The 24,447-nt window shown below is 36.3% G+C and overlaps 2 protein-coding genes across 2 annotated transcripts in view; both read left to right on the top strand.

Moving 5' to 3' along the window:
• TMEFF1 (transmembrane protein with EGF like and two follistatin like domains 1) overlaps positions 1-1,875 on the top strand; it is a 134,385-nt gene extending 132,510 nt beyond the window's left edge. Inside the window, exon 10 of the mRNA XM_074281846.1 lies at positions 786-1,875. Coding sequence (XP_074137947.1) covers positions 786-870 — 85 coding nt within the window. The 3' untranslated portion in view covers positions 871-1,875. The remainder of the gene's footprint in view (positions 1-785) is intronic.
• Positions 1,876-2,047: 172 nt separating this feature from the next.
• Positions 2,048-15,988, top strand: CAVIN4 (caveolae associated protein 4). Its single transcript, XM_074281847.1, has 2 exons — positions 2,048-2,882; positions 15,043-15,988. Exons 1-2 carry the CDS (start codon positions 2,475-2,477, stop codon positions 15,760-15,762), a joined length of 1,128 nt encoding a protein of 375 aa, XP_074137948.1. The 5' UTR covers positions 2,048-2,474; the 3' UTR covers positions 15,763-15,988.
• The last annotated feature ends 8,459 nt before the right edge of the window (positions 15,989-24,447 follow it).

The raw sequence follows: 24,447 nt of genomic DNA, 5'->3' as shown, positions 1-24,447 counted from the left end.
CTACTCTGCTGTGTGACTTTAGGCAAAATACCTAACCTCCCTTAACCTCATATTCTTTATCTAGAAAATAAGAATAGTAATATTTGTCTTGCATAGTAAATATATTTGTTGTATATGAAAACATCATGCAGATGCAAGACATTGGGAAGAAAGCCCTTGAAAACCTTAAAGTACTACTGGGGGATGTAAACAGCCCTCAAGAAATGGTTTATTTTTGTCTTTTTTTTAAAACATAAAACTAATTTCTCAATACAGGTTATCCTAAATTTTTAGGGCAGTTTTAATCCTTTCTACCCTATCCTTTCTAGTGGTGCACTGGATAGAGTGCCAGTTCTGAAGTTAGGAAGACATTTCCTGAGTTCAAATCCAGCTTCAAATACTTACTAGTTGTGTGATCCTGGGCAAACCATTAAGACCTATTTACCTCAGTTTCCTCATCTGTAAAAATGAACTGGAGAAGGAAACAGCAAACCACGCCAATATCTCTGCCAAGAAAACCCCAAAATGCATCACAAAAAGTCAGACAAGACAATTGAACAACCAAAATCCCAGTGATCTACATCACTATGTAAAGAAAAATGTGTTCTACCCCTCTGCTCCCAACCCTACTGAATGAATGGAATCTAGTGCTATACTGATACCCTCCCTTTTGAATGGCACATCCTTCCCTCCCCACACCATATATTGCTTTCTTTGTGTTTGAAATTACAGTATCTTGGAAAACTTTTATAATATGCTAAATGCAATAATTACTTTCTTTTTTTCTTTTTTTAAAAAACAAACAGAAAATGCCCTAAGAACAACAGAGGACGTCGGCAGAAGCAAAACCTAGGCCATTTTACATCGGACACATCATCCAGAATGGTTTAATTCGATGACTTTTATATGTACACCAACCATGTGACAAACATTTTATTATGTCTTTTTTTAAAGAATAGAAATATTTATTTCAGAGGCCTTATTTTTGGACATTTTTAGTGGAACACTGTTGGCTTGTATTTAGAAAAGCATCAACTCTAACAATTATGGAATTTCTGTTTTGTGTTTTTAAATACTGAATTTCTTTTTCTGTATCTGTAACACATGGTTATATGACTTGTACTTTACCCATGGAATGTAATATTTTTGCAAACCTTGATCATTTCTCAAATAATTATAGTCTCATACACACACAAACACACACAAGAATCAAGCATGAACTAAAGGTAAAAGATGTTTACAAATTACTTTTCATACAAAAAAATCCTAGAAGACACTGTGTTTAAATAGATATTTAAATGTTTTTGAGATTTAGTACATGATTTTTTTAGATACTGCTTATCGCATGAGTTGTGAAGCTGTATATGTGTGTAGCTGTAAAATATTTATAAAATGTTTGGATTGTAAACCAAGCACTATTCTCCTTGTGAAACATTTCTAACATTTGGAAAAGGTTCTTATGGTGCTGATGGAACAAATCCATAAAAAGTGGGCCTTGGTAGATTTAGTTATTGTGATCATTGACTTTAAAAGGCAACAGATTGGAATCAAGCCTACTTTTTTCATTAAGACCATTTTAATAGTCACTTTTTTAAAGAAAATATCTGTTTTAAACACAAAAAATTAATTAATTGTATTAGTGTTTGTGATTAAAATGCAAAAAAACCCCATAATTTACAGTGTTCTTGAAGAGACTATGCCAAGAGCTCAAAAAAAAAAAAAAAAAACCCTCTCTCCAAATTAGACTTCTGGTTATAGTTATATTAATAGATTGTTGATGTTTGGAAGATCTGAAATGTGAGTAGGATGTATTCAGCTGTTTAATATGTAGCTTAGACTTTTAAAAGTATGCATGTAGAATTTAATAATTTGTTGAAAATAAACAATTGATTTTAATATTTGGTTTGGAAAGCATGTTAAAATACAATGTTTTCACTTTATATGGCCTCTGTTTTAGTGTGTCTGTTACTTGTTTTAATATTATTTGGTTTGTAGGTTTTTAAAGTAGCAAAAGTTTTAGCTTTTAAATTTGTTTTCTTTTTAAAACAAAATTATTGTTTGAAATTATCCAAAGGAAAAGGAATCAATGAAATGGGAGTAATAATATTGACATAAAAATTTCTAGATTGCTTTTTTTTTTATGTGATAAATGAATGTCCTGGAATTCTAGTAACCTTCTTTTATATGTTTTCCTTTTCTAATGTTACTGTGGTCTTTGAGTCACTTGGTCTGTCAACAGACAATTTTAGAATATCCACTGTATGTGAAGTTTGGTGCCAGACTCGTTGAAGGGTTTCATATTGCAGAACAATTGCATATGGATATTTCTAGTTACAAATACTTGACCAACCTCCAGGGGTGGAGTTTCCTACCCTTTAAACCTCTATGTGGCTAGCTATCAAGCTAACTTCTTTGCTTTAAGTGCCAGAATTAATTGTAGGGTTAGTTACATTTCAGCCACTATATAGATAAATCAAAAAATAAAAAGAAGCAAAATGGATCATAACAAATCGACTGCCAATGCTGACGGAATCCATCAGAATCGGCTATCAAGTGCTTCAGTAGATGAAGACCAAGATGCAGCTTTGACAATTGTGACCGTCCTAGACAAAGTAGCTACAATAATAGACAGCGTCCAAGAAAGCCAGAAGAGAATAGAAGAGAGACATCGAACAATGGAAAATACAATCAAATCTGTCCAGATTGATATGTTGAAGCTTTCCCAGGCGCACAATAACACAGGATATATGGTAAACAAGCTGTTTGAGAAAACCCGAAAAGTCAGCGCCCATGTGAAAGAAATAAAAGCACGGGTGGAGAAACATAGCCTCAATGTGAAGAAGGTGGAAACCAAGCAAGAAGAAATGCTCAGAAAAAACAAATTTAGAGTGGTCATATTCCAGGTAATCTTATTCTCAGAATTATTTTCATTACTCTGAGTTTCTTCCAAACTTTCATTATCTAGAAATAATTTTCGAAAAAAAAAAAAAAGATGTCACTTTTTACATTATAGAGCTTAATAATAACATGAAATAGTGGAGGCTCTTTGGGTTAGGGAAGAGATTGTTTATATATATATATAAAGCCTGGATTCAATGAATGATTCTGTCACTTACTATTTACTGAATGACCTTGGACAAATTACTTAATGGTCATCAGTTTCTCTTCTATAAAATGAGGGGTCAAAATAAATGACCTCTAAGGTACCTTCTAACTTTTAAAATCTATGACACTGTAAAATGGATACTGGTTTCCAAAGGGGTTTCAGTACAAAATCCTTCTGACAGGAACCAACATGCTATTATTAGTACCCCAGGATTCTCAACCATTAAGTGTAAAATGAACTGTGGATCAGTCAAAGCTATTTCTTGCCTGTGAAATGCAATATGAGGCAGGTTTCTCAGTCCATTGGCCATACATGACAATCATTTCTGCTGCTTTTTACTTTTTACCTCATTAGGGATAGGCCAAAATAATAAAAATTCTATTTATATAGCCTTGAGATAAAGGATTTCTACTAATATTGAAAAAAATAGGCCATAGCAGGAAGAAGAGACATTAATATTCCTGGATTGAGGAATTGAAAAGAAACAAAGGTATAGTTGAGACAGTGCTGTACTTAAGTACAACAGGTAGTGGATTAAATCCTCACCCAAATGATTAATAACTGTGTGATCCTAGGCAAGTTACTTTCTCAGCCTCAGTTTCCTCATGTGGAAAAGGAAGGATTTAGACTGAATTAGGTCTCTTTTGGCTCTGAATATATGATCCTATGATTCTAGCCTATTTTTTGAAATATATTCTTTATTGAAGCAAGTGGGAAGCAGAATTATATAATTATTTAGCTGTCTTTGAAATCAGGAAAAAGTGAATTCAAATCCTGCTTTGGAAACATAACAGCTTTCCAATCACAGACAAATCAATTCACCTTTTAGCTTTAGGCAATTGTCTAAAATTCAGTCACAGAACTGCTGATCTGCATCAGCAGTATGGGGAGTTTTCACATGGGGAAGTTTCCCATATAGCTAGAGGTCTGACTCTCCCTCTCCACCATACCACCAGATAAGAGAAGTATTTGAGGCACTTTGTGCCTCACATTCTTGATCTTTAAAATGGGCAGCTGAGTTGGACTGTATAGACAGATGAATTATTGGGCGTCTGCCAAGTGCTCTAGGTGACTACACCGGAGGCAGGAGGTTATGGGCCACAAACAAAGACTTGAGACCCAACAAGTACTCCTAGAATTGTATTTTTAAGTACAACCTTTGGCAAGACCTTCTTAAAGTGATGCAACCACTGATGGGCAACATACCACCAGCACCATTATTCTATTTATAACCTTGAACAAATTAGGGATGGGCCTTCAGAGCTCCAACTAAGGCTGGTTTTTCTTATAGATTATTTGACTCTCATCTGAACTGATCAGTCATTGCTGTCAAATAAGTAGCTGGATAATTGCACTAAATTTCTCATGGGCATCCCTGCTTCAAGGTTCTTCCCACTCAGATCTATCTTCCATTTTGTTGTCAAAGTGATTTTCTAGATCTGGCCAGGTCACACAGACTTCTAGTCATTAAACTCCAGTGGCTCCCTATTATTATATCTCTTTAGTACTGAAAACTCATCACAAGCTGACCGCTTTCTGCCTTTTCAGCCTTCTTATATTTAATTTCTTTCTACATGCTCTACATTTCAACTTACTTGCTATTCCTTGCACATAGTGTTCGATGTTCCAGCTCTATTCCTTTTTTTCTGGGAGAGATGAAGAGAGGAAAGAAGAAAGGAAGGAAAGAAGGAGTAAAGCAGGCTCAGAAGGAAGGGAGGGGAAAAGAGAAAACAAGGAAAGGGAAGGAAGGAAGGAAAGAGGGAGAGAGGGAGGAAGGAAGAAGGAACTCCTTTCTCAAGGAAATAAAAGTGTAACCAAATCCACAATCTTTCAAATTCAATTCAACAAATTAGTAAGTACCTGCTATGTGCAATGTATTATACTGAGCATTGAGAGTTCAAATATTTAATAATAACATTAGGTGACTTTATAGAGAGAGATTTACCATATGCCATCATCACATTTGATTCTTACACCAGCCTTGATAAAAATAAAAATTAAAATGTAAGAGGGAAACGTTTAACAAAATAAACAAAAATACAATACAACATAATCTTATTATTATTTTAAATTTTCCTGAGGCAATTGGGGTTAAGTGACTTGCCCAGGGTCACAAAGCTAGGAAGTGTTAAGTGTCTAAGGTCAAATTTGAATTCAGGTCTTCCTGACTTCAGGGCTGGTACTCTATCCATTGTACCAACTAGCTGCCCCAACATGGATAATGTTAATTTGTGGTTAGATATTTTTTAAAATTTATTTTATTTTTAATTTATAAAATAAAATAATCATTTCTATAATAGTATAATAAAAAGATGGTGAAACTGAAAATCTATTATGAAAAACTTAATAATTAGACATTTTTCACATACAAAAACTGAGAAACGGGGAACGTATTCCAACTTGCCCAAGGACACATATATCTACATAGCAAATTCAGGATTCAAGTCCCAATCCTTGGACTCCAAATCTAATTCTTTTTTTTTTTTTCCCTATTACCCTATGCTGTCTCTTCAAATTAAACCTAGCTCCTGCTTTCAAGAAATACTATGTGTATATGTACATGCATACATGAGTGTGCACAGTTTGTGCAAGTTATATACACGTATACACATGTGTATCTGTGCATTAATTATGCATGTGTGTTCAGATGTACGTGTGTCCCACTTTACTTTTTCCCTCTCCCTTTCTTTCTTTCTATCCTTCCTTCCTCCTCTTCCTTTCTCTAAGAACAATGATTTCATCAGAGAGTCTTCCCTCTGCTGACATATATTAAAACTTCACACCTTAAGAAACCCTATCAAGAGTTGCTGTGGCCAAAAACTTTGTTGCTTACCAACAATCTCTTGCTGAGCCTCTTTGATCTTATTTATGCTGATATTCTGACTATAGACACAGGCCAGGACCATTTGCAAAGTCTTTCTAGCTTGGTAGGAATGGCCTTTGAGAAGGAAGGATCAACTGGATAAAGCTTTGGAATTTGAGTGTTTTTTCTTCTGCTAAGTTGTAAGATATTAAATACCATGGACCCCGTCCAGGCTCAACCTATCACTTATTTTTTCCCAGTTTTATATCTATCTCTTCTAGTAGGAAATGTATCTCTTTTAGTAGCCAACAGTTTTATAATTGAGTCCAAGGTCACATACTAAGCAACAGCCAAGATAAGATTTGAACACAGGTTCCCTAATTTCAAATCTGCCCCATTATACTATACTTACTGCCTACTCAGTGTAGCCTTAATCACTGAATGGGTGTTGTATCAGTCAAACTGAAACCTGTTAAGACAGCTTAAAAAGGCCAATTTTTCCCATTTCATCTCCAGTCATCTTGATGTATGTCTGGCCACTGGACGCAGAAGTCTCTGGAAGGGAAAATGCAGCAGGTGACTTTGCCCAGACCTTTCTAACTTAAATCCAATTCACTTGAATGTCATGGCATCACCTCCCTAATATCATGATCATCTTCAAAATGAAGGTTAAACAAGTTAAATACTAGAAAAAGACCGAGATTTTGCAGAAGTAATATTGTACTCTCCCCTTTAACTTCCAGCAACATATAAAATCAAACCTGGAAGGGACCTTAGAAATCACAAGGTTCAATCCCCTAATCAAGTAGATAAGAAAACTAAGATCCAGACACATGTCATGATTTACTCAAGATTGCATGATAAGCAAAGGTGACAAATACCTACTTCTCTTGAATCTTATCCTACTTCTATTCCTGTGTTATTTTTATTGTTCATTTGTTTCAATGATGACTATCCAATTTTTATTTGCTTCCCTCCCTCCCTCCCTCCCTTCCTTCCTTCCTTCCTTCCTTCCTTCCTTCCTTCCTTCCTTCCTTCCTTCCTTTCCTTCCTTCCTTCCTTTCCTTCCTTCCTTTCCTTCCTTCCTTCCTTTCCTTCCTTCCTTCCTTTCCTTCCTTCCTTCCTTCCTTCCTTTCCTTCCTTCCTTCCTTCCTTCCTTCCTTTCCTTCCTTCCTTTCCTTCCTTCCTTCCTTTCCTTCCTTCCTTCCTTTCCTTCCTTCCTTCCTTCCTTCCTTTCCTTCCTTCCTTCCTTCCTTCCTTCCTTCCTTCCTTCCTTCCTTCCTTCCTTCCTTCCTTCCTTCCTTCCTTCCTTCCTTCCTTCCTTCCTTCCCTTCCTTCCTTCCTTCCCTTCCTTCCTTCCTTTCCTTCCTTCCTTCCTTTCCTTCCTTCCTTCCTTTCCTTCCTTCCTTCCTTTCCTTCCTTCCTTCCTTCCTTTCCTTCCTTCCTTCCTTCCTTTCCTTCCTTCCTTTCCTTCCTTCCTTCCTTCCTTCCTTCCTTCCTTCCTTCCTTCCTTCCTTCCTTCCTTCCTTCCTTCCTTCCTTCCTTCCTTCCTTCCTTCCTTCCTTTCCTTCCTTCCTTCCTTTCCTTCTTTCCTTCCTTCCTTCCTTTCCTTCCTTCCTTCCTTCCTTCCTTTCCTTCCTTCCTTCCTTCCTTCCTTTCCTTCCTTCCTTCCTTCCTTCTTTCCTTCCACAATTGGGATTAAGTGACTTGCCCATAGACACACTGCTAGGAAATGTTAAATGTCCGAAGCCACATTTGAATCCAGATTCTCTGGGTCAGTGCACTATCCACTGCATTATCTAGCTGCTCCTTGAGGCTGGATATGAATTCATATTCTCTTGATTATGAGCCCAGTGATTTATCCACTGTACCACTTAGCTTTGAATTCTCATTTCTATTGCCTCTATTTCTACTAGATGCTAATTTCCTCCTGTTTGTGTCCATCCTTTTTGTCATTGGCATTTTACTGAACCCTGATGAACAAAGTAAATTTTCCAAATGTAATGGTGCTTTATTGAAAGACAAAAGTGTTTAAGAAGTGAAAATTTATAGCCAACCCAAAGCATAGCATAACTTCTGGTCTTCAATTTCTTAATTTGTAAAATTAGAGAGTTGGGGGTGAGCAGAGGTGTCAATCTCATGACCAGTGGGCCAAAAAGTGTCAGAGAAATTCTTGATTGGGGATGAACCAGAATGAAATGTAATTGGGTAATGTTAAACAAAATAAATAAAAATGCAATACAACAGAGAAAATATTAATTTGTGGTTTTCTAAGTCAATATATGGCCCTCAGGATTCTGTCTTTATCTGAGTTTGACTACAAGTTTTCTACCATCTCTTCCAGCTTTTCCCTCTATGATCCTATGAGTCAGAAGGGAATATGACAATCCCACGCTAGTCCACACTGGCATGTCAGTGCAGGCGGGGAAAGGGATGGGTTGGGAACATCAACAAATTCCCTAAAAGGATTGGGGCTCTGGGGAGACAGGTGGATCTAGATAAATGATTAGCTTTTCTAAATTCCTTGAATTTTTTGCCCCAATATCTATGTAGTTTTGACTTCTTGGTCTGAACCCTTCTTCTAGCAACTGGTTTTCCCATTCTCCTTAGCATGAACTATGCCTCAGGAAAGATATAATGCTTTGAACAATGTTATTTTCTCACATATTATGTGTGTGTACACACATATTTGTATGTATGTTAGGCATGGTGATATATGATATAATTCCATCACACCACTTTGTCAGGCATGTGATATTGTAAGCTAAATCTAAATTTGGCTTCAGCCAGTAGATTCAAAGTTTGTTTCTTTCTTTCTTTTTGTTTTTTTTTTTTTTGCTTTGTTTTGTTTTTTTAACTCACAGACTGTAAACTCATGAACTGTAAAATCTAATTTTTTAAAAGTGCTACTTTGATGTAGCAAGCACTGAACTTAGAGTCAGGAAAGTTTAGGTTCAAAAACAGCCTAAGACACTTAATAATTGGTGATCCTGGCCTTCACCTGCCTTCATTTGCTTATCTGTAAAACAGGGATAATAATTGGCACCTACTTCTAAGATTAATTGTGAGTATAAAATATATTTGTCAAGTACTTTGCAAACTCAAAGCCCCATATAAATCTATTATTACTATTTAATATTTTTTGTAAAATTGAAAGCTCAGCCATCAGATCAGAAATTCAAGAAAATGACTACATAGCTCAGGAAAAAATCCTAACAAATGCAGGACCACCAGTCTATAGTTCAGACTACCAGTTGTGTAAAATTCCAGGCAGGATTGAGCTAAAGCCAGGGAGGGAGGACTATCTTAGTTGAGGGAGCCTGCCCAAGCTTTTACCACACTTTCTCTCAGAGAATGTATGTTCTAAAGGGGAAATGTAATATATGCACATAAGTGGATGATACAAACATACCATAATAAACACAGTGTTATTTTAATAGAGGAAATAATAGCTGGGAGGATTAGGAAAGGCTTCACATAGGACATAATGTTTAAGCTGAACTTTAAAGGGGTCTCAGTGGCAGAGGGGGTTGAGAAAGGGGTTCACAGATCTGGGGGCATTCCAGAGTGAAGGGGCAGAGAGTGGAATAGAATGTTTTGGGTGAAAAACAGCAAAACAAATCTGGCTGTATAATGAGTTCCATTTCTGATTTTAGATAGTTGGTTCTAAAGAGGTCATTTCATCTTTTTGTCTTACCTATAAAATGGATGTAATAATATTTGAACTATTTGCCTTATGAAGTTATCATGAAGAAAGATATTTAAAGCTGAGAATGAGAATCCTCATAACTGGGAATGGTCAGTTTTATATCAAAATCTTGGGGGTATGGGGAAATATAACTCTGGTTTCTTTAACTGATGCAAAAAAAATGTGACCATCATCTATTACCTAATTTGATTTTTTTTAAAGAAAAATTCAGTATTTATTTTTATAGAAATCTCATTTTTTGCCAGCTAGAGTAAGACAAAGGGTAAACAAAAGCCAAAAAAAATGTAAAGGGAAATATGAATTTCATCCTCCTTGGCCTTCTTTATACTGGGTTCTTCCTAGAAACTCATTTTCTAGTTCCTATATCAGCATTCTTCATTTCTCTTTTGAAGATTCATTTTTTTTAAACTTTTTTTTTTCTGTTTAAATTTTATTTTATTTATTTCTTCCTCGTTCCTTGATATTGTCCAAAGGCAGATTATCTACACACACTCCTGCAGCAACTCTCTCACACACACATCACTTTAGATTTTGATGAGTCTAATGAAGCAGAGTGGTTGAGTGAGAAAAGCATTAGTTTAGAGCATGAGGACTAGGAATCAAACTGCTTCTGGCACTGAGGAACTTTATATGAACATAGATCCATATCCTTTGGACTTCAGCTTTGTCATTTGTAATATTAAGGGATTATACTAAATTGGGTCTGCTGAAGAAAGACACACACAGAGACAGAGAATGACCAAGAGAGTCAGATGAAGACAAAGAAACAGAGACAAAGACAGAGACAAAGAGAGTCAGAAAGAGACAGTCGGAGAAGGCGATACAGAGAGACAAAGACAGAGAGACAAAGTAGCAACATAGAGAAAGATATTGATAGAGAAATACAAAGAGAAACACATAGAGAAACAGAGACAAGTGAGAAATGGAGAGATGGACTAAGAACACCCACCATGCTAAGGGGTGTGAATGTCTTTGGAGTACAAATGGAGTATTTAGCCTGTCCATTTGCTATTTCTCATATTCACTGCATAACCATCCCACTTTCTTTCCAGAACATACACTGCCTCAATGACATTTTTTATCCTCCTTCTTCTATGCAAGTCACTGTGGATAACATGACATGGACTATTTATAACTGCCATTTGTCTTTTCATTGCCACACACTTTCCCGCTCTGAACTGATGGGTAAATAAAGGAGAGTGAATGACAGAGACAGAGAAATAGAGACAGAAAAGGGGAAGAAGTGAGACCAGAGAGAGACAGAGAAAGACAGAGACAGAGAGAGAGTAGGAAAGTAGGGAATGGGTAGAGAGAGAAAAGGAAAGAAAGAAGAAAGAAGTCAGAAAAGAGAAACAAGGGATGATTAAGGGAAATCGAACAAAGCAAGCAAAGGGTGTTAATTAATACATGTTAAATTCAGTTATAGGGAATAGCATTTTAAAAGAGAATTCTGTATTAATAAGCTGTTTCTACTTCTCATAGTATTAGCCAATGCCTTTTTACAATGAATTCTCCACAATTAACAATTCTCACCTGAAGTACTCTCCTACTTCCTTATTTTAGAATGTAGGTGGCTCTGGGTTCTTGAAGGCTTTATCTTAAAATCTAAGTCATTTTATGACCAATAATATATGTTCTGTCATCTGAGGACCAGCCTCTATAGATTTTGGAAGATTCATCACCAGATTGGTAACTAGAGTGAATTTTATTTTCTTTCACAGCAACTTGCAAAGACCAAAGGCAAAGAGGATTTTAGATATAGATCCATATCTGTGAGGGAAGTGCTTACACAAATGAAATCATGGATCTTTGCAGTTCTAAGTGTTGGGCCTGACTTCTCAAACTCGCATTCAGAAATTGGGTCCCAATGGAATCAGAGATACTTTAATTAGATTTGAGGTAATCTGAGGCCACACTCCCAGCACTATAACCCCCAAGCTTCACTGACACATATTTGCTTTCAGTAGTCACCTAGAGGATAATTAGCTCAAAGCAAATATATTTATGGAATTAAATGAGATGTAATTGTAAGAACAATAGATATAAAATATTTCCCTCATAAACCTGGGAAAAATTCAGTCATTTCAGTCAGTTACAACTCTTCATGACCCCTTTTGGGGTATTCTTGGTAAAGATACTAGAGTGGTTTGTCATTTCCTTCTCTGGATTATTTTATAAATGAGGAAACTAGGCAAATAGAGTTAAAAGACTTATCTGGGGTTCTACAACTGGTAGGTATCTTAGGTCAGATTTGAATCAAGAAGATGAGTCTTTTTTACTTCAGGCCCAGAATTCTATCCACTGCACCATCTCACTGCCACACAAAGTGCTATTATTGATGGATAAAGTTGGCTAGGAGAAAGAGATCTCTCTCCATTTCTACACTCAGGAAGGGGTGCTGAGGAAAGACCAAAGTGTACCTGGGTTCTTCCTCCTCAGTTAACTCTCTTCTCAAATTTTGGAAATAACCCTGATTTCAGGGTTTTATAAAAGTCACCAGGACATACCTAATTTCCGAGACAATGGCTGACCATATAATTTTGAAAAATTGATTTAAGAACTTTTTCCTCTTTTTTTTAATACTTACTTTACAAAAGCAAAAGATACAAGTCTTCTATAAGGTGCAAATGATCAACTTCAAAATCTTTTCATCCCTTTGTTTCTGTTATCTATCCTTTATAATCTTCCAACTTTATCAAGTGGTTTAGGAGGATTCCTGAGGTTCTCTGATCAACCCCTTGCTAAGAATGATCTTGTATAACCAAAGCTTTTTTGGGTAATGTCCACTTGACAGTTATTTGGTCACATTCTATTTTTACACAGAGGGGAAAAGCTAAACTTTTCACGTTGGGATTTTTTGGGGTTTTGTTGCTGTCAGTTATTATTTTTTAACTCTTCTTTTCACTGATGGACTCAGAGTGCAAATTTTTTCCCCTTCCTTTATAATTTTACTTCCTCCTGACTCCTAAAGATAGTTAATGTGGAAATATGTCTTATATTATTTCATTTATATATATATATAATGGGTATCATATTTCTTGCATTCTCCTTGCATTGGAAGGAGGGAAAATTTGGATCTGAGAATAATACTTTTTTATTAAAGCTTTTTATTTTCAAAACATGCATGGATAATTTTTCACCACTGACCCTTGCAAAACCTTGTGTTCCAATTTTCCCCCTTTTCCCTCAACCTCTTCCCTGGATGGCAAGTAATACAATATATGTTAAACATGGTAAAATATTATATGTATGTATGGATGTATGTATATATATATATATATATATTTTTTAAAGAAAAGAAAGAAAAGCTTTTCTTCCTCCCTCAATTTCATACTCTTAAGTCAAAGCTCCCTATTGATAGGGCAGTCTGTGACTATAGCAGGTGTTAGGAGTGAGGAGGAGTTAAAAGGTATTTTGATCCCTCCCACGACCATTGATTCATCAGAGCAACAAGATTCCTACACATATTTCTTTTAACATGTATCATCCTGGTGCCTAATGCCAAGGAATTTTAAGTAACAAAAAACAACAAACATGTTAACAAAATAAGCAAAGCAGAAGAAGATAACTGGTTGCATGTTTGTTTTGCTTAACTATGTATTTTATTATTATTATTTTTACAAGGGACACTTTTTATTTGGGGTGGGAGACAGTTGGTGGGTAGCTGTAAGGATTAAAAAAAAAGCAGCAGAAGTAATTAGTGTCAATGACATATTTTAAACACACAGAAGTAAGCAGAAAGAAGTTCAAAGGGGACACTGATAAGTAGGGCAATTCTATTGTTATTGTGTTAAATTTAATACAGGCATATCTCAGAGATATTTCAGATTCACTTCCAGACCACCACAATAAAGTGAATATAACAATAAAGAGTCACTTGAATTTTTGGTTTCCCAGTGCATATAAAAGTTATATTTATACTATACTATAATCTATTAGAACAATGTATATTCTTTAATTAAAAATACTTTATTTCTAAAAGAAAAATGCTAACCATCATCTGAGCTTTCAGTGAATTGTAATCTTTTTGTTGGTGGAGAGTCTTGCTTTGATGTGGGGGTTGCTAATTGATCAGGTTGCTGATGATTGGTATGGCTGTGGCAATTTCTCAAAATAAGAAAGCAATGAAATTTGCCCCATCAGTTGATTCTTATAGCCCTTATAGCCTATTGTTGTGTCTCCAGGATAGGAAGTCTCAGGAAAGGGGAAGAAACAGAGAAGAAATCCAAGAGTGGAACAGTCAGAAAATAACATAACTTTTCCCTATTGAGTTCACCATCTTGTATGGGCATGGTTTGTGGAGTCTAAAAGCAATTAAAGTATTAGAAAGATCACTGATCACAAATCACCATGACAGATATGACAATAATGAAAAATTTGAAATAATGTTAAAATCACTAAAATGTGACATAGAGACATACTATAAGCACTTGCTGTTGGAAAACTGGTGGGTGCTGATAGACTTGCTGGATATGGGGTTGCCACAAACCTTTCATTTGTCTTTTTTTTTTTAAAGCAATATCTGTGAAGTACAAAAAGGCAAAGCATAATAAAATGAGGCATGCTTATACAAACTTTAAAAAAACTGGATGTAATTTATAATATAAGTTCATGGAGGAATTGCATATTTCATCATCCTTTCTGGTTTTTAAAAAAATATTGAAATAGCCATAGTTTTGATATTTTTTAAGTTCATAGGGAAAAGAAAATTAATATAAAATAAAAGAAATTGGTTGGCTCATTGGGTAAGCTTTTTTTTCCCCCTTGAAACTTTCTTTGGCTTTAATTTGTTAAACTTATTTAATAGGTACTTGAAATAGTATTATAGAGTTTTTTTAAGGAATTGTTACTTAGTTCTAGATTCTATACTTTTTAAAGTTTTATGTGATTTTAAAATATCTTTTATTTAGTATGAGATCTTAGATGACTTTCTTTAACACTTGTTTTTCATTGTTTGAAAGTCTTTTGTGTAATTAGCATTTGGTGGAAAGAAGTGAAGAAAAGAAATAGAAGCTTGGATCAACCTTCTCCTTTAATGAATAGCAACTTAGAAAGTGGTTTCAACCTAAAATAATTGTACTTCAATGGCAGGGGGGATGGTGGGAGGGGTTGGAGTGGGGGAGCATACAAATATAATTCTAGTCTGACATCCTTGTTTCAGGAGGAGAGCCTTATGCTTCTAATTGCCTTTGCATCTTCAGGAGTCTCCCTTGGAGAGGGATGGCAAGATTCCAAAGATATCTATCCATGTCTTCCCCCCCAAGTTACCTGGCTATCCATGTAGACATCACTGGTTGTCCCTTCATTCCTTTGAGTCTGTTTCCTCATCTGTATAATGGATCTAATAATATTTGCTCTTCCTATCTCACGGGGTTTTGTAAATCTTTAAATTATATAGAAATGTATACTATCATAATTTCCTTTCTTTCCTCTCCCTCCACCCAGGAGGAAGTCCCATGTCCTACATCTCTCTCTGTTGTTAAGGAAAAAAGCCTCCTTGAGGATACACAAGAAGATGAATTCTGCCTTCCAGATGATCTCTCTTCAGATGAAGAATATGAAATTGAAGAAAGCAGAGCTGCTCAGTTTAAAAAGTCAGGAAAGAAGCAAATTGATAACATTAAAAAGGCCTTCTCTAAAGAAAACATGCAGAAGACAAGACAGAATTTTGACAAGAAAGTAGACAGAATTCGGACTAGAATTGTGACTCCTGAGAGGAGAGAAAGGATCAGGCAGTCAGGAGAGAGACTGAGGCAGTCAGGAGAGAGACTAAGGCAATCGGGAGAGAAACTGAGGCAATCTTCTGGAGAAAGATTGAAGCAGTCTGGTGAAAGATTTAAGAAAACAATTTCTAAAGCAACTCCAACAAAAGAAACTTTCAAGATGCATCTCCATAAGAAAGGCAAAGAACGAACCACTGCAGAAGGCCAAGAAGGCATTCAGGATATGGGAGTGGATATTATTGGCAGGAGTGGGCCCGATGAACCCCTAAATGAGCTCTACACAGAAATGGCAGCTACCACCGAGAATGTACAAGGCAGAGAAGTATATCCTTCACAATCAGAAGAGGAAACTCAGATTCCTATGGAAAATATAGTTCTGCAGCCCCAAATAAAAGGAAGTAATGATGAATCCCTTTTGCTGGATTTAAAACAATCAGCATAAAGGGAACCAACCCACCTTTGATTGTGTCTGCTTTGTCAAACAATTCTAACTAGAAAAAAGTAATAATTTTTATTTTGAACATTATATAAGATAGATAAATGCTATTATTTCACTTAGTGTATTCCAGGCTATCAATTATGTTTTAATAAGCCAGGCGATTTAAAAATCTCATTTTATTGGAATTTTTCCCCCTTCAGTGAGGAATAAAATCCCAATGAATGATAAAGCTTTTTTTGTTGCTGTTGTTTAGATTATTGGATTTTGCTTTTCCCTTCACAAGTATGGAAACATCTTGAATTTCTTTTCTCTCTTGTGAGGGAGGGAAGAGTTTCAAAATAGGGAACATTTGATTAACTAAAAGAAACAAAAGAAATTGTTTAGTTGATGTGGTTATATGCAAATAAACTCTTGATTTTTGGCCCAATAGTAGCAACAGGAAAGTTATTGTGTAGTGAAAGCCACAACATTTGTATAAATTTTGCTCTAAAATGTGTCTGTTTGCACACTCAACTATTTAAACACTTGCATCAGTTATACTGTTGATACTATTGTCCCTGAAGTGGAACAGCCTCCTAACTCATAGGGACATTGTTTCTCCTAATACTATGGGAGTAAGCTTAGAGAATCTAGAAGATGCTAGTAAATTTAAATTTTGCTATCCCACCTTACTGCCTATTACAACTTTGTAATATAAATTACAAAACAAAAATAGAAAAAGTAACTGCTTAGCAGCCTCAGCTTTCCCTTCTAGTGCTCTCCAAATCCTGAGGATTTTCCTAGAGATATGGAATATGGACCTTCCTAGAGACATGGAATAATTCCTAACTTGCTGAGCTCATGCCCTAAACTGCCTGGGTTGTGCCCTAATCTTTTGTCTCCTCAGTATGTCCTTGAAAGTTTAATTCAGTTGGTACCCAGGCTAAAATAGGCTAAAATATTTACTATAGTGAAAGTGAGTATAAAGTATAAAAGTGAGGTCTAAAGGAGTTGAACACATTTTTGGTAAGGTTCAATTTTCAGTTTCTTAAATGCTCTTCTTCATCATGTCCCTTTGTTCTTGAAATGAAGGTGTCAAGGATAGGGGAAATCAACTCACCACATCCTCCAGTTTACCTAGTACCTCACTACATACGAAAACTGAAGTCCTGTATACGCTGTTCTGCTAGGTACTTAGCTATTAGATACTTCAGAAGCCAAGAGTAATTCAACAAAGTAACCTAGCACCACTAATTTCCTTATCTGTATCACTTCCCCAAGTATTGCCAATATTAGCAATACCTCCTTTGGACTCTGCCTCAGGGAAGGGACCCGCCCCCAGCACAGTTTCCTCCTGATCTAAAAACCCATTGAATTCTATTCAAATTCTAACCCTGGCTAAAGCTCAGGCCAGAGGCCAACCTGGGACTCCACCCACAGGTCCCTTCAGATGGTCCAAAGTCTCCCTATTAAAAGGGCCAAACTGGAGTCCACTCTTTGCAGAGGTCCCAAACATGGCATCCTTACACAGGCCATGTCAAGGATTTCTGTCCACTGGTGCCAGCCCTGGCCCTAGTGTCTTCTACCTTTCAACCTTACTTCCAATCCCCATAATAAACCTCTTTTATCAATCTAGGTTTTAAGGTCTGTAAATTTCTTTACAGAGGACTCTTGCACCACCACTAGACCTCATTTAACTTCCTATCCTTGCACCGAATCCAAAGGGTTTGCAGGGGAGCTCTATTTGACTCCCTGTACCCCGAATCTGCCACTAGACCTCAATTAAGCCTAATTTCATTTAGATACTCCTTATCTAGTTCTCATCAATATGACCAGAAATTCAGGGACAAATCAATAGACTTGGTATTTCATGGGCTAACCTGCTCTCCTCTCCTCCACCCTGATGATGCACAGATGATCAGAATGGAATCTTCTCCTGATGTCAATTGCCAGGAGTACCAGTCAATCACAAAGTGCCAATGGCAACAAAGTGAATATCAGCAAATTCCTGAAGATGTAAAGTATTGTGCCAGCCCTTTTGAAATCTCTCCAGAGTCTCAACCTAACTTGACTCCTAGAATGCTTGTGGTAATCATAGCTCTGAGCTTTTTCCATTCTTCTCTCCCTACCTTCCTACCTCTCTTTCTTTCTCCCTCCCTCCCTTTCTTCTTCTTTCTCTCTCTCTCATCCTCTCTCCTTCCTTCTTTTCCTTAATCCCTCTCTCCACCTCTTTCTCCCTTCCTCCCTCTTTCTCTCCCTATCTCCCTCCCTTCTTTCTTTCCTTCCTCCCTCCCTCCCTCCCTCCCTTCTTTTCTCTCTCAATCTCTCCCCCTCCCTCTCTCCCTCTCTCTCCTCCCTAAAGATTTGGAAAAATTCAGAAGGAAATTTGGTGCCCAAATATACATGTTTAAGGTGAAAGTACTTGGGTGTTTGATTTAGTATCAATTCCTCTTCTTTTCCTTGATAGACACAATCTTGATATTCCATATTTGCGAAATGCAGATGGTTGAAAACTAAAATATGTACAGAGTGAATAGTACTCTGAAAGAACACATTTTAAATAGTTCTACATTCAAAGAAGAATAACTTAAAAGACTTATATAAACATTTTTGAGACAATCAGTATTTACAAAATTATCATTATATATTAATCATAAACAGTTTGATATCTCTAATTTTAACCATTCATTTTAGTAATCAACATTAAACATGATAAATATTAAAATATATGTGTGGTGGTATAACCGTTCCAATAGCAAGTTACTATTGCTAGTTTCAAAGGAATTCTGTGGGAATATAAAACTATTATAGAGAGCAAATTAGGGGTTTTCTGCCCCATGCAAGAATTTACTTTATCAAAAAAATATATGTCAACCAATATGTTTATAGAACAAATTTTGTAAAGTGAATTTTCCCATTGCCTTACATTTTGTTAATCCATTAGAGACCTGTGCTTTTCTTAGCTGGGGAATTTTCTTCACCTTTCTAAATAAATCCTAGATAGTTACTCAAGGCACCTAGAGATGAAATAATTTTGCTCAAGATCATGCGGTTAGTTAGCAAATATCAAAAGTAATATGTGAACACAAGATCTCAGATCCTAGTCTCTACTACTCTTTCTCTCTATTTTCTATTCCAGTGTTCCACACATAGTAGACACATAATAAATGTTTATTGGCTGTTTGGTTTTCAGAGTGTGGTCAGGTGATTCCTAGGAATCCCTGAGATTCTTTTGAGGGGTCTTAAGGTCTAAACCTAATTTCATAATAGCAAGATGTTTTGTTTTTAACATAGTAAATATTAATATCTATGATCCACATAAACAAAAGTTTTTGAAGGAGTAGATTTTAAGAGTATAAAAATTTTTAGGCCAAAAAGTTTGAGAACTATCATTTTATTCTAATTTAGCTCTATGATCAGAAATGTTTCTTAATGGGAAGAAGGAAGGGAATAAGTATTATATAGCACCTACTATATATCAGACACTCTGCTAAGTGCTTTGGGATGAGGGTAGGGGGAGGTAAAGAAAAACTGACAAGGAAGGAGTTAAGATAATATTCAGGTTCTTGACATACATTATTACCTGCAGTTTGTAAAAGCCCCTTGGGATTAATCAATCTTCATAATCTCAGCCTCAAAGTCCCCCAAAGAAAGGGTCAGAAGATGTCACAGAGAACACGGACTTCTTTTCATCTTTGCTACCTTAATTAGAAGCTTGATGCTGTCCTTCCATCCATCATTCCTAACTAGGATGAGAAGTCTCAAAGCTCAGAGTTATTTATTAGTATGCTCCAACTTCAACAACTATTTTATAAGTAATCCTCCCTTGTCCTGTGCTTATTAAGAAAACTTCATAAGGAAGCAGTCTGGGAGAGGGTGCCTGTAAACTCTCAATTATTTCTTGAGAAAAGATAAACATTTTGATTTGTTCTTCTGCCTATCAACTTAGAAACTATAGGTGCTTTCCCCTAAATTTCCCTAATTCCCCTAAATTCCTAAAAAAGGTAATTGTGAGCATTTAGAAAGCATTTTTCCTTCAACAATTTCTTTTAACACACTATTGACTTCAGTTAAAAGCAAACAGTGTAACATTCTATAACATATCATATTATATGTACTGCTTCTGCTCACAGGATGAATATAACCTCTAGGGGCTAAGTTGCTAAGTTTAGAAAGGGTGTCAACCTGCCTTGTTAGAGGTAGTTTCCTTCTCTGGGAGGTCCCTGTTAGAACAATACCTGGCACTGTGTAGTAGACATTTCATAAGGTGCTTGGTTCTTTTCTTCCTATACCAATGAACTTATAGGTCTGGTTTCTCTCCATATAATTAATTGTCACCTGAAAAAAGATCTAAAGAAATGAGATGGGTAACAGATCGAAAATATGAGGAACTAGAGAGAGCAGACTTCTGTGGGATATCAACTCTGCAGGGCTCCTGGGAAATGAAAAGAAAAGAGATCCATGACAGAAGCCACAAGGAAGAAGAATCATTAAATTATCAGTCTGAAGTTGGATGGCACCTTAGAGAGTCTAAAATGCTCTTTTTATAAAGGCTAAATGACTTCTTTAAGTTACAGCTAGAGAGTGGCTCCAAATTAAACTTCAACATTTTGCCTAAGGTCTATAATAGAAATATGAGTAAAAAGTTTCAATGTCAGCAATGTTCAGGGACATGAGGCAATCATATCTTAGTATAGCCATTATTGTAGCAACTATTGCATTGATTGCAATGAATCATTTAATAAGCATTTTTGAATCATCTCATATATCTACCATGACACTCCTGGGTTAAAAAAGGCAAAAATTAAATAGTCGCTTTCCTTAAGGTGTTTCCCTTCTATTGGAAGATATATATGTATGTATATGTACACACTCACACACACACACACATAACATACATAATAAATACAAGGTAACAGCAGAAAGCACTAGCAGTTGAGGGAATTAGGGAGGGCTTCCTTTAGGAGGTAGCTTTTAAGTTCACTTTTGAAATAAAAGATTATAATAGGCATAGATGGGAGTACATTTTGTGAATGGAGAAAAGGGAGTGGAAGGAAGGAAGGAGGAAAGAAAGAAGGAAGGAAAAGATGGAAGGAAGAAAAAAAGAAGGGAGGTAAAGAAGGAAGGGAGAAGAAGGAAGGAAACAGGGAAGAAAGGAGGGAGACTAGGAAGAAAGGAGAGGAGAGAGGAAAGGAAGGGAGGAAAGAAAGGAAAAAAGAACAGGGGGAGAAAGGGAAGAAAGAATGAAGAGGAGGAAGGAAAGGAGGGAATGAGAACAGAGAGAGGTATGGAAGAGAGATGGAAGGAAGGAAGTATGAAAAGAGGAAAGAAGGAAGGAGGGAGGAAAGGAGAAATGAGGGCAGTAAGAAAGAGGGAGAGAATAAAGGAGAGAAGGAGGGAAGAAAAGAGAAGGAGGAAGGAAGGAAAAAGATAAAAGGGAAGGAAGGAAAAAGGAAAGAAAAGGAGAGAAGAAAGGGGAAAAGGAGGGGAGGTAGGAAAAGAAAAAAAGGAGGGAAGGAGAAAGAGAAGAAAAAAGGGAAAGAAGGAGAGAAGAAAGAAGGGAGAGAAGGAAGGAAAGAAGAAGGAAGAAAGAGAGGGAAGGAAAAAAAGAGGAAAGGAAAGAAATAAGCATTTATTAAACACCTACTCTATACCAGGCACTGTGCTAAGCACTTTACAAATATTATAAGATTTTTTTTCTCTTCACCACAATTATCGGAGGTAGGTACTATTTTTACCTCCATTTTACAAATGAAGAAACTGAGGCAGATAGATATTAAGTTTCTTGTTGAGGGTCACAGAGCTATAAAGTGTCTGGTGTCAAATTTGAATTCAGGTCATTTTGAACCCAAGCTCAGCATTCTGTACACTTGGCTGCTGAGCTGTTTCATTAAGAAAAAGCAGGGGAGAGGGGAGGAATGGAATGCTGTGTGTGAGGGACAGAAAGAAGGCTGGATTAGCTGGACTGTTGCATTTATAAAGGGAAGTAATGTATAATAAACTTGGAAAGGCAGAGAAGTTGATACCAGGGTATGAAGGGTTTTAAATGTCACACAGAAAACTTCCTGTTTTGTCTTAGAGATGACAGGAAGTCACTGATGTTTATTGAACTGGGAATGGCCATTGGTTAACCTCTTGCTTTGGGAATATCATTTGGCAGCTTTGGGGGGGATGAATTGGAGAGAGAAGAAGCTTGAGGCAAGGGAACCAGTTAGGAGATATTGGAATTGTCCACATGATGGAGATCTGCACTAGTGTGATTGCCACATAAGAAGAGAGAAAACAGATGTCCTGAAGGTAGAATCGATAAGACTTGGCAAATGATTGAATGTGTAGAATGAGAATTCCTCCTGCCATTACTGCATATAGTTAAAGATTGATTCATTTGCACTCATCTTCCTTTTTCACTGCTTGCAATAAATCTTTCATGAAAGATGGTCATACTACTCCAAGGCATTTTCCTCAGATTGTTACACAGTGGTGATTTTTTCATGTTTGCTGTATTTTGAATATAATGAACATTCTAACATCATAACTAATACATTATTGTGTATCTATGGTTTTCCAGGAAAATTAATCTTTCTGGAACTATTTTATAAATCTGAAAAATAATTAAAAATTTTTTTTCATTCTTACCCAAAGTTCAAAAAAATGATTCTTTTGAAGGGTTTTCATTATTCAATAGAAAAAAAACCAACCTTTTAATCAACCAATCAACAAACATTTAATAAACACTATTATTTTCCAGGCATTGTGCAAGGGATAAAAAGGCAAAATAAAATATTTCTACTCTCAAGGACTTTACTACTCCCAGGTGAGTATATCACAGAAGTCTAGTCAAAGAAGATACATTTGGGCTTGATGATGTGGAAAAGAGGAGCCTGGTTCTTCATCACTTAACATGTGAAGATATTTGATAACTCTTTCCTATCCCTCTATCATATGGTCTTTTGTGGTTGTTCAATCATTTTTCAGGTCTCAGACACTAGCTGTGTGACCCTCAGCAAATCATTTGCCCTCTGTTTACAAATCCTGAAGATCTGAGCCCAGGAGTGGTTCAACTTGGCAGTTGAGACATGAAATCTTCCACACAAAGAATATGATTATTGGCTATGTTACATTCAGAAGTGAAGTTGTTGCAATCCACTTTCATTTCTATCTTATTAATACTGAACAGATATTCATATTTGCCTCAGACATGTAGTAATGGAGCAGCTCACAAAATCCAAATCTTCTGACAGCCAAGCATGGTTCTTCAGTCCCTTGAAGTTCAGGATAATCCTGTTGGTTATCAGTTTCTCCTGAACAGTGTACTTTCAGGAAGCACTTTTTGCCAGAAAGTTAATACCAGCTACAATGTAAAAATCTTGAGTCATTTTTCCTTATTCATTTTGATCTACTTAGCCTGGTTTTTTTTCTTCTACGTTTTCCTGATATGTCTGGACAGAAATAGAAAGTATGATGATAAATTGTCCTGGGCATTTAACATAAAAGTAGTAGCTAAGGGTCATTCTAATGTTGTACTATGGGGAAATTATTAGAAAAAAAAAGGCACCATAGTTCATGATATAGATGTCTGGGATGCTTGCTCTTTTTGGTCTGACTGAGGCTCACCACATAGAAAACACTGGGAAATTCAAAGAAAAAAAAAAACACCCAGGAGATCTGGAAAGATGAAGACAGAGAGAACACCTGACCTTGAAACCTCTAGTGATCAACATGGTTGCAGAAGTATTAAATTGAACAACTCTCACCTAGCTTGCTGGACAAGGGTAGAGTGGTTGTGGTTATTTCTTATAAGGTTCCACCAGTGTGGTTATTTTTACTAGTTAGCCAGAAAACACAATTAATCCAAATCAAAGGCATTTAATGAAATACCACTGGAAGGAAAGTGGCAACACGGTTATGCTCTTCCACAAATACACATTCCATTAATGGGAAGTGTGCTTTTTAATGTATGAAGTTTTGAAAGTCACACATTGTGAAATGTTTTCCTGAAAAGACATTTGGGTGTGATAAAAAATCCATGCTTCAAAGAGTAGGTAGGAAAGTTGAGATTTCAGGCCTTTCTAGGAATTATGAGGTACTACTGTGACCCCAGTTGGAGTTTTCTTGGCAAAGATACTGGAATAATTTGCAATTTCCTTCTCCAGCTCATTTTACACGTAAGAAAACAGTGGCAAACAGGGTGAAATGACTTGGCCAGAGTCACACTGCTGGTAAGTGTTTGAGACTGGATTTGAACTCAGGAATATGAGTCTTCATGACTCCAGACCTACCACTCTATCCACTATACCACCTAGTTATCCTGCTAGGGATTTGCTTTTTTTCTTCTACCAGCATGGGAGTCTGGGGGGAGAGAATTATATATGAAAGATTAAGAAAGATTTTATCATATGGGTCTTCCCACCTCTATCATTTATGACCTGTATGACTCTGAGAAATATTATCTTAAAATAATGTAGTTATCAATATACAATATATGTATATATGAAAAAATGCAGAAGATATAGGAAAATAGGTATACTAGGGTTAGCTAGGTGGTACAGTGGATAGAATACCAGGCCTTAATCAGGAAGAAATTAGTTCAAATCCTGCCTTAAACACTTAGATGTGTGACCCTGGGCAATCCACTCCACTCAATTTTTCTAAGTTTTCTTCTTTATAAAATGAGCTGGAGATTGAAATGGCAAGTATCTTTCCCAAGAA

This window comes from Sminthopsis crassicaudata, chromosome 1 (assembly GCF_048593235.1).
Source record: "Sminthopsis crassicaudata isolate SCR6 chromosome 1, ASM4859323v1, whole genome shotgun sequence".
NCBI lineage: Eukaryota > Metazoa > Chordata > Mammalia > Dasyuromorphia > Dasyuridae > Sminthopsis > Sminthopsis crassicaudata.
The sequence above is the reverse complement of the archived record's forward strand: the minus strand, read 5'-3'. Positions and strand labels throughout refer to the sequence as shown.

Excerpts from the sequence above, each read along its gene's own strand:
- CAVIN4 (XM_074281847.1), top strand. The coding sequence starts at position 2,475 with ATGGATCATAACAAATCGACTGCCAATGCTGACGGAATCCATCAGAAT. Across the intron at positions 2,883-15,042 it reads TTAGAGTGGTCATATTCCAG|GAGGAAGTCCCATGTCCTAC; the intron begins GTAATCTTATTC and ends CCCTCCACCCAG.